Below are 11715 nucleotides of genomic sequence, written 5' to 3'. Positions count from 1 at the left end.
CTTCAATTCCAATCATAATCTTCAACATCATGAATAAGTGACACGAACCAACGTTTTAAATCAACAATTCAACAATAATCATTATACGGGTTACACTTATTTCTATAAATAATTAACAAATACTGGAGCTACCACATTTGTTTAAATGATAATGAAGTGACTTTCAAGATAATTGGAGCCATCTGCTTTACTTCAAAGATAAAATGAGAACATAGTAACAACTTATGTTTTATATCAACATAATAAAATATATATATACATAGTGACACATATGTACACCTTTACTTTGGAAACCATTTTTTTTTTTCATTGCTCATTACCCATTTAAGACAACATTTCATTTCCTTGTACATACACAAATGTTCCATAAATATCCTTTATTAACCTCTTTGTATACTGTTCTTATACAGAGTTATTATGTCACTAACACAAATTATATTATTGAATTGGACACTCTTCATTATGATCACAATTGCTAATGCTGATCCACCCGAGGAGCCTGTTAAATGTTCAAACGATCTCACAAACTGCACCATAACAAACTCTTATGGTGCGTTTCCTGATCGTAGCATTTGTCGTGCAGCAGAGGTCGCATACCCTGCATCAGAAAAAGACCTTGTGTCCATAGTTTCAAATGCAACACAAGCGAAACGAAAAATGAGAGTAGCCACTCGTTACTCACATAGTATACCAAAGTTAGTTTGTCCTGATGGTGATAATGGACTAATTATTAGTACCGAAAATTTGAACAAGATAATTGATTTCGATAAAGATAAAATGCTTGTGACTTTAGAAAGTGGTGTGACATTGAGACAACTAATTGATGAAGCTGCAAAAAATGGGTTGGCTTTGCCTTATACTCCTTATTGGTGGGGACTGACGATCGGTGGCCTTTTAAGCACGGGTGCGCATGGTAGCACCCTTTGGGGCGAAGGTAGTGCGATCCATAACTATGTGGTTCGAATGCAGATAGTAAGCCCAGGTGGAGCTGAAGATGGTTACGCTAAAGTGAGGATACTAGAAGAAAAAGGTGAACTTGATGACGAAATGAAGGCGGCTAAAGTTTCACTCGGAGTACTTGGAGTCATTTCACAGGTATATTATTCATCTTTTTTAGAAAGGCAACTCACACACTTTAACATGAATTTTTCTACGAATATATACATATTGTGCACCCCTAGACTAGAACTCGTAACCTCATGGTTAGACTGGAGACTTTATAACGTTAACTTTGGTAGGTATACTATTCGTTACTTCAACATTTGTAGTATGAGTTTAACTATATACATTGTAAGATAACTAGAGGGAGTGACTCGCTTCGTGTTTTGGTCATTTGCTGGATAAATGTAGGCTTATGAACTTGTGAGTTTATTGTATTTTAAGTGTAATCACTCTTATGTTGTTATGATCATTAAAACAAAGATTACTAACATTCAAATAATATCTTTGAATATCAACTAACATATACTTTTTGCTTAAAAGATTTGAACTTGTTTACCTACAGGTGACTTTAAAGTTGCAACCATTGTTCAAGAGATCGGTTACCTTTGTAACAGAAAACGACACAGAGTTATCAGATAAAGCTGCCACCTTTGGTAGGCAACATGAGTTTGCAGATATAACATGGTATCCCAGTCAAAAACGAGTTGTTTATCGGATGGACGATAGAGTTTCCTCCAATGTCTCTGGAAATGGCCTCTGGGATCACCCTGGTTTTCGAGCTATGCCTTCGCTTGTGCTCTTAGTTTTGCGATCTTCAGGTAATAATCAACCATGATTAGTAACAAAACCTTTTTGCTTGCAATATGGTAATTGGATTTGTATATCTAAAAATGTAGAGGAAAATCAAGAGGCAAAAGGTGATGTTGCTGGAAAGTGTACTGTTGGGAGGCTTACTACCAACACTCTTTTGAGGGCTGCATATGGACTAACAAATGATGGTAATTTATTAGCAAATGTACATACATCAAAACTTCCACAATACATAACCATCTTAATTTATTATGAAATAAATTATGTATCTAGGTAATTTATCATATCTTGGGCGTGGCCAAGTGAAAGGGTCGGTAACAATCACGGGATAACCTAATTAGGTCGCGTACATCTAGTAAAACACTCCCCTTCCCCGGGTAGCATGAACAGAGAAAATTTTTAGCCGTTTACCCATTTAAATTATGTATGTAGGTACTATATTTAAAGGATACCCTGTTGTTGGATATCAAAATCGACTTCAAGCATCAGGGGGTTGCCTAAAAGGCCCGAAAGATGCTGAAATTACGGCATGTCCATGGGATCCACGGGTCAAGGGTTTGTTCTTTCATCAAACCACATTCAGCATTGCCCTTTCAAAAGCTAAAGATTTCATCCAAGACATACAAAAGCTTGTACAACTAGTACCACAATCTTTATGTGGTATAGATCTCTATAATGGGATCTTAATGAGATACGTTACAGGCTCAAACGCTTACTTAGGCAAACAAGAAGACTCACTAGATTTCGACATCACTTATTATCGAAGTAAAGATCCAAAACGACCAAGACTTTTTGAAGACGTACTAGAAGAGATAGAACAAATGGCGGTTTTTAAGTATGGTGGTCTTCCACATTGGGGAAAGAATAGAAATGTAGCGTTCGAAGGGGCGGTGAAAAGGTACAAAAAGGGTAAAGAGTTTTTGAAGGTTAAAGAGAAGTATGATCCATTAGAGTTGTTCTCAAGTGAATGGACAAATCAAGTTTTAGGCCTTAAAGATGGTTTGACCATAACAAAGGAGGGTTGTGCCCTTGAGGGCTTATGTGTGTGCTCAGAGGACATTCACTGTGCACCCCAACAAGGTTATTTATGTAGACCTGGCGAAGTTTATAAAGATGCAAGAGTTTGTAGTTTGGTTCAAGCCAATACACACATGGTGTATACGAAAGATGAACTATAATTCCTAAATAATTCTGCAATAGTTTCGTGTGAATTCAAGACAACGAGAGTAGATTAGTTGCTAAATAAACTTTCTGGAATATATATAAGACGAGATTTTCTCTGTTCAGGTTAGTCACAGAGGGCGAGTATTTTACGAAACAAAGTTGAATTTTTAACAAGGTGATCTAATGACAATATATGTACCAGCTAGTATAGCACTAAAAATATGTTAAGATCATACATTTCAAAGAAAGAATGAGAAGGGTGTGTTTTAAAAAGTTTCAAGCAGTTGTGATTCTGAATATTTCTGTGAGCTACTGACTTTGTTTGTGATATCTCTACAAGTTTCGGGATATAAACTGTAAAAAGGAAGAAGTTAAGGCTGAAAAATGCCATGATAGGATTCTTAAAGACTTCTATTGTAATAAATGAAAATTGCTAACCAGTTTTGGTAAAAGCTAAAAGAGAATGTTGCCAAAAGATTATGTGAAACTAAGATTGGGAGGGAAATGATCAATTCGGTTATTTCAGTTGTCATACAATGTTGTCATATCTTAATTTTTAATATTCAGATTTAGGGCGTTGGGGATTTGTTACATTTGTATAAAAAATCATTTTTCGAAAGTGATATATGTGTAGACAATGATTTTTCGTAAGGATAATTCAGCGGAAAATCAAAGAAACAACTTCAAAGGAAAGCGACTTCTTATATAGATCATATATAAATAACTAAGTTATTGGCAAAAATCAACTTTTTAAAATCAGAAGTAAAATTGAAATTTTATAATTATTTTGGTTAAATTTTCCTTATTTAAGCTATTCGGTTGCCGAACAATTCCGGCTAAAGCTAAAAAAGTGTTATTTGATGAATGTGTGTAATATTATGTACAGTTGGTCAAGTAGAGGCTCACTGGTTTAACTTCATTGCACCGAAAATGTATTAGGGTTAGCCGCATTAAGATCCGGTTTTTTGTTTGGTTTCGTTTTGAAATTTGTATTGGGTTTCGGTTGGATTTCGGTTTTGCTTCGGAACCGAACAATTGAACAAATCGAACCAAATAAACTAAGACTACTAGCGAACTGATTAACACCCTATGGTAGGGTGTATATAGGAAAAAAGGTTATATAATTTTATGGCTATTGATATGTAGCTCTTAAATCACCATGTGAGTTTATGATGTAAAAACATGAAGCCAAAATTGCTTAAATAGTTCATGTCATCATGTGTTATTACTTTTTTTTTACTGTTTTCATCCCTACTAATCTATAATTGCACTAGCAGTCCTTAATGTCGTTATTTAGTTCGAATTACATCCTTAAACCTAACTACATCTAACGGTCCCGTTAAGTTTCACACGTGTGATTGTCACGTGCTTATAACCCATTAATATCTGTAATTCATCTTCTGTAATCGACGATTTCTTATTTCCCAAAGCTAAAATTCGAAATACGATTCAAACGTACAGACACATCATCGTCGACCTAGGCTCCTTTCAAATGGATGTCCATTGTGTGTGTGGGAAACCTTCGATTGTTAGAACATCGTGGACAACATCGAACCTTGGTCGAAAGTTTTATTGTTGCTACCGAAATGTAAGTTCCCAATAACATGTAATTACATTTAGAATATGTACTAGTTTGCGTATTGTATGTATCTATTGCATTTATTTCATGCGTGTAGGTTTTAAATGATGTGTGTTTTTTTTCTTTTAATTTGTAATTTGCGGTGTAGGAAATATAAAGATCTTTACTTGTAGATGTCAAAGTATTCAAATGGTCCATCTGTCAAGTTCATAGTGAATGCAGTACGCTTATAGTTGACTTTTACTTACAATTGTAAAAAGTAAAAACCTGAAAATATATTATTACTTTACTATGACACTATGATATGGATTGTTAATATCACCCAAATTAGGTGAGCTACGTGTTCTAACTTGTTTCCCCTTCTCCAAAATTTACGATTTCTTATTGATCATTCATATCGAGCCGAATTTTGTTTTTGCCTTGTTTGGATGCATTGACTTGATTAAAATAATGGTACATATTCTTGCTGTATATTATTGCTTCTACGAAACATCATGGCAAACCTCTTAAACCATTAATTAATATAAGATAGTCAACTTATAAACGTGTACACTTTATAACTAGAGCTGATTAAATCTTTAAATGGATCCTAAAGGAATCTAAGAGAATATTTCTGAAAATAAAACCTTTGGTGTAAGCACGAAGCATCCATTTCAATTATACATGTAGTTCCTAATATTCTTATATATAACACTAAACACAATTCACAACAATTTGATAAATTCAATTTCAATTCCTTCATTTTTGCATGCAATTTCATTAAGCAAAAATGGAAAATGAAGGTATCAAACATAATCCAATTAAAACTATAGTAATATTAGTTCAAGAAAATCGTTCATTCGATCACATGTTAGGATGGATGAAATCTCTAAACCCTGAAATCGACGGCATCACTGGAAAAGAATCCAACCCGATATCCACAACAAATCCTCATTCGGGCCGACTCTACCAATCTAATGAATCGGGTTACATCCAACCGGACCCAAGCCACTCATTTCAAGCCATTTATGCTCAAATATTCGGTGTCCCATGGACCGAAGAATCATCTCAAGCGAAACTTCCACCTACAATGGAAGGGTTCGTGGAACAAGCCGAAAGTACAGAAGTTGGGCTAGGGAAAATAGTAATGTCGGGTTTTAAACCGGATGATGTTCCAGTTTATAGAGATTTGGTGACAGAATTTGCGGTTTGTGACCGGTGGTTTGCTTCGGTTCCGGCTTCTACACAACCTAATAGGTTATATGTTCACTCGGCTACTTCACATGGTGCAACTAGTAATGATACAATCAAGTTGATTGAAGGTTATCCTCAAAAAACCATATTTGAGTCATTGGATGAAAATGGTTATTCTTTTGGGATTTATTATCAATACCCTCCATCGACACTTTTCTACAGGTTTGACTTCTTTCAATAACTTTCTCTTGAATTTTAGATTTTGGTCGAAAATTATGATGCTTATGAATTAACTCTTGAGTTTTAGATTTTGGTCGAAAATTATGATGCTTTTAACCTAAACCGGAAATGGATAAATTCGGCGTGTTTATCAGAGTTCTTTCAGTTTCCTTTATTAGTTTTTTGATTCATGTCATGTGATAGTTTGCTTAAGCTTTTTGTCGTGTCTTTTTCATTTGTTTTGTTTAGTTCCGGTTTAGATTAGGCGAGACTCAATATAGTATAGATAGTTAGTTGGTAGTCGCTTTCAAGGTATGAGCCTCAACGAGGTCCTCTATTGTGCTTCTTCCTGTTAAATTCCTTTTTTCGAAAACTTTTTCTGTTTTTATAAAGTCCTCGTTATTTTCGCCAAAAAAAAAAAAAAATCAACATTATATAACCGTATAATAAAAAAAAAAATTGTTTACATTTTAAATTATACTCTCTTCGTCTCAAAATAACTGTCTGTTTTAATGTCAAAAAAGGTTTACACTACAAGCGTACATTTAATATTTCAAAAATATTTGTTTTTTGACATTTTTATCCATTTCGTTGATTGTGATCAACAGGAATCTACGAAAACTCAAGTACATAAACAACTTTCATCAATTCGATCTCGACTTCAAACGAGATTGCAAGGAAGGAAAGTTACCAAATTACGTCGTCGTAGAACAAAGGTACTTTGATCTTAAAATATTGCCAGGAAATGATGATCACCCTTCTCATGACGTCTCAGAAGGACAAAAGTTTGTAAAAAAAGTCTATGAAGCATTAAGATCAAGTCCACAATGGAATGAAATCTTATTTGTGGTCGTATACGATGAACATGGAGGTTTCTATGACCACGTTCCGACTCCGGTGCTTAACGTCCCAAGTCCTGATGGCATCATTGGACCCGCACCTTATAATTTCGAGTTCAACCGTCTTGGTGTCAGAATTCCAGCTATCTTGATTTCTCCTTGGATTGAAAAAGGAACAGGTATATATGTCAAATGCTATGCTCGTTTCACAAAATTATGAACTTGTTCAATATACAAACGGGTAAACAAAAAGATCTGTTCAAATTACCAAGAAAGAAGAGTTAATCAATGATCGTGTTTCTGACTTGTTTCCTAGTCACAAGATACGTTGCTAGTGAAGTTTGAACCTATGACTTCCAGTTAAGATATCATGACCCCAAATATTAGTCAATCTTGAGATGATTATAAAACGGATAATAATTTCCCTATTTAGGTTTACCTAATGAAGTAGAGTATTTTTACTCGGATGTACAGCGCTTAACCAAGCTAGCCCATGAACGTTTCTGGCCATTTTCCTTGGCCTAACCTGTTCAAAATGTAATATTGTGAATCAAAACTATACTTAGATCCAGATTTTATGGGCCTTTGATGCAAATAAACATATAGATTCAATGGCCTACTCTAATTCAGTAATTATAATCCTATTCTTGCATTCTTGAAAGAGATTTTCTAAAAATCAGAAAACCTTGTTGATATTGTTTGGATCGTATGCAGTGTTACACGAGCCTTCGGGACCATTTCCAACATCACAGTTCGAACATTCTTCTATCCCAGCAACAGTTAAGAAGCTATTCAACCTAAAAGAATTTTTGACAAAACGTGATGAATGGGCAGGTACTTTCGAAGAGATTCTCACTAGAACAACCCCAAGATCAGATTGCCCAGGTACACTCATCACTAACTCTAACGGGTCAATATGATCTAAAGAAAGTCAAACCTACAACCTATCAAATGTTCAATGTGACATGTCACATGTTGTTTTGTTTTATTCATCTGGCCTCTAGTGGTCTCAGCTAACTGTTTTAATATTCATGTTTGTGCTAATAGTTACGTTATCCGAGCCTAAGAAAATGAGACCCGATGAAGCAAATGAAGAAGCGGATATAACAGATTTTCAAGCAGAGTTGGTACAATTATGTGCAGTATTAAAAGGGGACCATCAAGAGAGTAACTATCCCGACAAGTTAGTAGAAAACATGAAGGTTAACGAAGCCGTTGAATATGTTGGAGTTGCGTTCAAGAAATTTTGCGATGACTGTGAGAAGGCCAAAGAAGAGGGGAAACCAGACTCGTACATTGTGTGTGACGAAAAGTTGGCGCCGGATCAAAAGACGTCGAAACCATTTGCACAAAAATTGTTCTCATGTTTAGTATGTGATAACTGATGTGTATATAACATTTGGGGTGTGTTTGATAAAAAAAAAAAAAGTTTGTTTCAGCGTTGAATGGTACAAAATTTGAATGATTAAAATTTAAAAGCTTGAATTTGGTTCTGAATAACATTAAAGCGTTTGATAATCATTAGGAATGATATATAATCAATGTATTAACAATTTAAATGAATAAACGAATGAATATGATTGTTTGATAAATTATCAAGATATGATTTAAAGATATGATTTAAGGAAGATATTTAAGAAAATTGATGTGTTGAATGGTTAGAAGAGTGATTCAACTCTAAATGATTCAGCACAGATTGAAAAACTGCTAAATATCATTGTCATTCAAATGTCAAAAACAAATGCACGTTTTAAATTTATATACCATAGAACTATTTACGATATAAAAAACATAACACGGAACAGAGTATAATATCATACTATACTGTTTGAGTTGTACATAGCCCAAAATCAACAACACTATCATCCAGTCAAAACTTTTATTACTAAACAATATGAAAAAAATTATAAAAAACATCTGCAAAAAACCAAAAATAATATATTACTAATATATACAAACCTTTCACATAGTGTCTTTAACCTTCTTCCTAACTTTTGCGATTCCTTGAGCTACAAGTAACGATTATAGTAAAAATATGAACCTAATGAATTGTTCATAGGAATCCGCACTTATTTTGATGAAAATAAGCTAAAATGTATCAAAGTTGTGGAGCAAATATCGAGTAACAATAAACAAATATATACATAGTAGTATAGTACATGTCTATACTAAGTACTAACACATCAATCATATCTTATAACCTAATAAAACATGAAGGGAAAAAAAAAAAAAAAAAAAAAGAGTAATAAAGATCGTCGCTCGTACCAACAACTTCGGATCGTTGTAACTGAAAGCCCCCAACAATCTAAGATTATGCACAACCATAATGGGAGTAAACGGACCAAGGACCTTTGTAAAGACCGTAGCACATAAAGTGATGAAAAAATCTCCATCATATGAGTGGAAACTATTGAGTCTAGTGTTTGTTTAAAGATCTTGAACGTCGAGCGAATACACTCTCCACATTTTATCAAATTGCCTCATCCGACAGCGACAGAGAGTTCATCGCTAATAGTGATGGGTAAATGTGAAATGAGATGGAAGTTTGTTACGTTTGGGTAGGCACTAGTTAAAAGCAGTCTTCGAACTACAGCACGGAGATTCTCATCACGATATTTCGTTTGGACAAAATTGATTGGATAATTGAATCTGCCAGTCTCCACTAACTATCGTGATAAGAATCTCCGGCGCCAGAGTTCGAAAAGCGCGTTTAATTACTGTCTACCCAAACATAACAAACTTCCCTATCATCTCACATTTACCCATCACCATCATTATTGAACCCTATGTCGTTGCCGGAGTAGACAATTTAATGAAATGTAGAGAGTTTACTGGGTTCGCGTTAAAAATCTTTAAAACAAACACTAGAAACATCAGCTTCCACTCATATGATGGAGATTTTCATCACTCTATGTGTTATGGTCTTTGCGGAGGTCCTTAATCCGTATTATGCTTCTGCCTTCTGCACAATTTTGGATTGTTGGCGGCGATCAGTTACAGCGATGCGAAGTTTGTTGGTACGAACGACGACCTTTATTACTTCTTTTTCTTTTTCATGTTTTATTAACTTATTAGATGTTAAATGAGGATTTTTGTGTTACTATACAAAAAAACATGTACTCTGTATATATTTGTTTATTATATATTTGTTTATTGTTACTTGATAAATTGTCCCATAACTCGAATACATTTTAGGTTATGTTCACCAAAATGAGTGCGTATTCCCATCAACCGTTCATTAGATTCATTTTTTTTGCTATAATGGTTTACTTGTAGCTAAAGAAACCGCAAAAGTTAAGAAAAATGTAGAGACTACGTGAAAGGTATGTATAGATTTGTAATATATTATTTTGGCTTTTTATAGATGTTTTTGGTTATTTATTATTTCCCTTATTGTTATTGTCAGGTATGTCCAATAAAAACTTTGATCCGATGATCATGTTGTTGGGAATGGGATTTGCACTACTCAGAGAGTATAGTATGAGTTTAATACTGTGTTCTATGTTATATTTTTCGAATCTCAAAAAACTCTGTTATGTGTTGTCATTCATCTAACTCATAAAGTTATATAAACAATGAGCGCGTCTTTTGTGCCAAAACTAGGTATGATCTTTGTAGAAAAAAACTCAAGAGGTCTTATACTTAGATGCATATAAAATACAGTTTGGGAGACTTTTAGCCTATCCGACCCGGTTCCTAGTGACTTTGAGAAAGTATTAGCTCTTCATCAAATCATGTAATCCATAAGCGAATGCATCAAAATGGACAACTGTTTTCGTGCGTGTGTGTGAGTGTGTGTATTCACAAAAGTAGATCAAAGATTTGGAGCTTACCTGCAGCTACATCAACAAATGTAACATTAGCCTCGAGGCCAGAAAGAACCTTGACAGGCTTAAAATCTCTGGAAGACCATACCTAATACACAAGATCAATAATAGATACATTTAACATTTATGCGTACATTAATAATGCTAAAAGATAAATTGCTACAAGACGAATTGGATTACCTTAGCAGTCATATTAAAAGAGAAACAGTTACCAAGAAGTATCCCTCTTGAGGCTCAAATCTAATTTGAGAAATCAGATTTGAATGGGACGAAATTGTGTACAATGATCTCTTCTTCCTAAAATCCCAAATTCTACAAGTATTATCTTCACCACCTGTTGCTAGATGATACCCATTTGGTGTAAAAATAAAAATAAAATTAAAAAAATAAAAAATAAAAAAAAAAAAAAAAATAAAAATTCATCAGTTAGCTCAATGACAGTTTTTAAATATACAACCTCCTAATATTATTATGAATATAATGTTAAACTGACCATAAGTACACAATTAATTATATAGAAGACGTGTAAATGTACCCATATAATTACCTTAAGGATGAAAAGCAACACGAGCTAAGCGGTCCAAATGACCCTTGTATGTATTACGCAGTGTTCCTTCAATGTTCCATAACCTTGCAGTGCGATCAGAAAAAGCGGTTGCTATTTGGTTATTTGTCTGCGAAAATGCAACATCGGTTGCTCACTCTGTATGTCCCTTTAATAAAAACATAATCTTTACCCTTGACATGCTCCATATCTTAGCAACTCCTGTTAATGAACTTACCTAAGAATCAACACAATATTACAAATGAGAACAACAAGATGATGCACATTATCATGACTGGCAAAGTTAATGGTCACGTAAATCAGGATTGGATAACAATAACATGATGCACATCATAAAAACATGTATCTGAGAATTACTTAGATTCAATTAAACATGCATCAATCAACAGTTTAAGAATCATATAACGTAAACTAACCACCACTATAGGCTCAACATTTATATTAAAAAAAATATAATAATAATAAGAACATAATCAGCGTAAACATATTACATCTGAAATTTTAAAATCAGACTTGCAGGTCAACGTGACAGGTAGCAAGATACTTGCCATCACAGGAAAATGAACACCCTGAAAGAGGCCGATCATCCCCAACGTC

General features: G+C 34.1%; 2 protein-coding genes across 2 annotated transcripts; both read left to right on the top strand.

Annotated features, from left to right (window-relative positions):
* The first annotated feature begins 417 nt into the window (after positions 1-417).
* LOC139897261 (probable L-gulonolactone oxidase 6) lies at positions 418-2970 on the top strand. Its single transcript, XM_071879954.1, has 4 exons — positions 418-1095; positions 1505-1760; positions 1839-1940; positions 2185-2970. The coding sequence occupies exons 1-4, from the start codon at positions 418-420 to the stop codon at positions 2928-2930; spliced, it is 1782 nt and encodes a 593-aa protein (XP_071736055.1). The 3' UTR covers positions 2931-2970.
* Positions 2971-5223: 2253 nt separating this feature from the next.
* On the top strand, positions 5224-8191 carry LOC139897260 (non-specific phospholipase C3-like). Its single transcript, XM_071879953.1, has 4 exons — positions 5224-5890; positions 6496-6905; positions 7441-7611; positions 7774-8191. Exons 1-4 carry the CDS (start codon positions 5265-5267, stop codon positions 8109-8111), a joined length of 1545 nt encoding a protein of 514 aa, XP_071736054.1. The 5' UTR covers positions 5224-5264; the 3' UTR covers positions 8112-8191.
* The last annotated feature ends 3524 nt before the right edge of the window (positions 8192-11715 follow it).

Source organism: Rutidosis leptorrhynchoides, chromosome 3 (genome assembly GCF_046630445.1).
Source record: "Rutidosis leptorrhynchoides isolate AG116_Rl617_1_P2 chromosome 3, CSIRO_AGI_Rlap_v1, whole genome shotgun sequence".
Lineage (NCBI taxonomy): Eukaryota > Viridiplantae > Streptophyta > Magnoliopsida > Asterales > Asteraceae > Rutidosis > Rutidosis leptorrhynchoides.
This window is presented reverse-complemented; position numbering and strand designations above follow the sequence as displayed.

Bases quoted from the DNA above. Each gene is read 5' to 3' on its own strand.
- LOC139897261 (XM_071879954.1), top strand. From the start codon at position 418: ATGTCACTAACACAAATTATATTATTGAATTGGACACTCTTCATTATG. The intron at 1,096-1,504 runs GTATATTATTCA...GTTTACCTACAG, and splicing joins TACTTGGAGTCATTTCACAG to GTGACTTTAAAGTTGCAACC. The intron at 1,761-1,838 runs GTAATAATCAAC...CTAAAAATGTAG, and splicing joins CTTAGTTTTGCGATCTTCAG to AGGAAAATCAAGAGGCAAAA.
- LOC139897260 (XM_071879953.1), top strand. From the start codon at position 5,265: ATGGAAAATGAAGGTATCAAACATAATCCAATTAAAACTATAGTAATA. The intron at 5,891-6,495 runs GTTTGACTTCTT...TGTGATCAACAG, and splicing joins CCATCGACACTTTTCTACAG to GAATCTACGAAAACTCAAGT. The intron at 6,906-7,440 runs GTATATATGTCA...GATCGTATGCAG, and splicing joins TTGGATTGAAAAAGGAACAG to TGTTACACGAGCCTTCGGGA.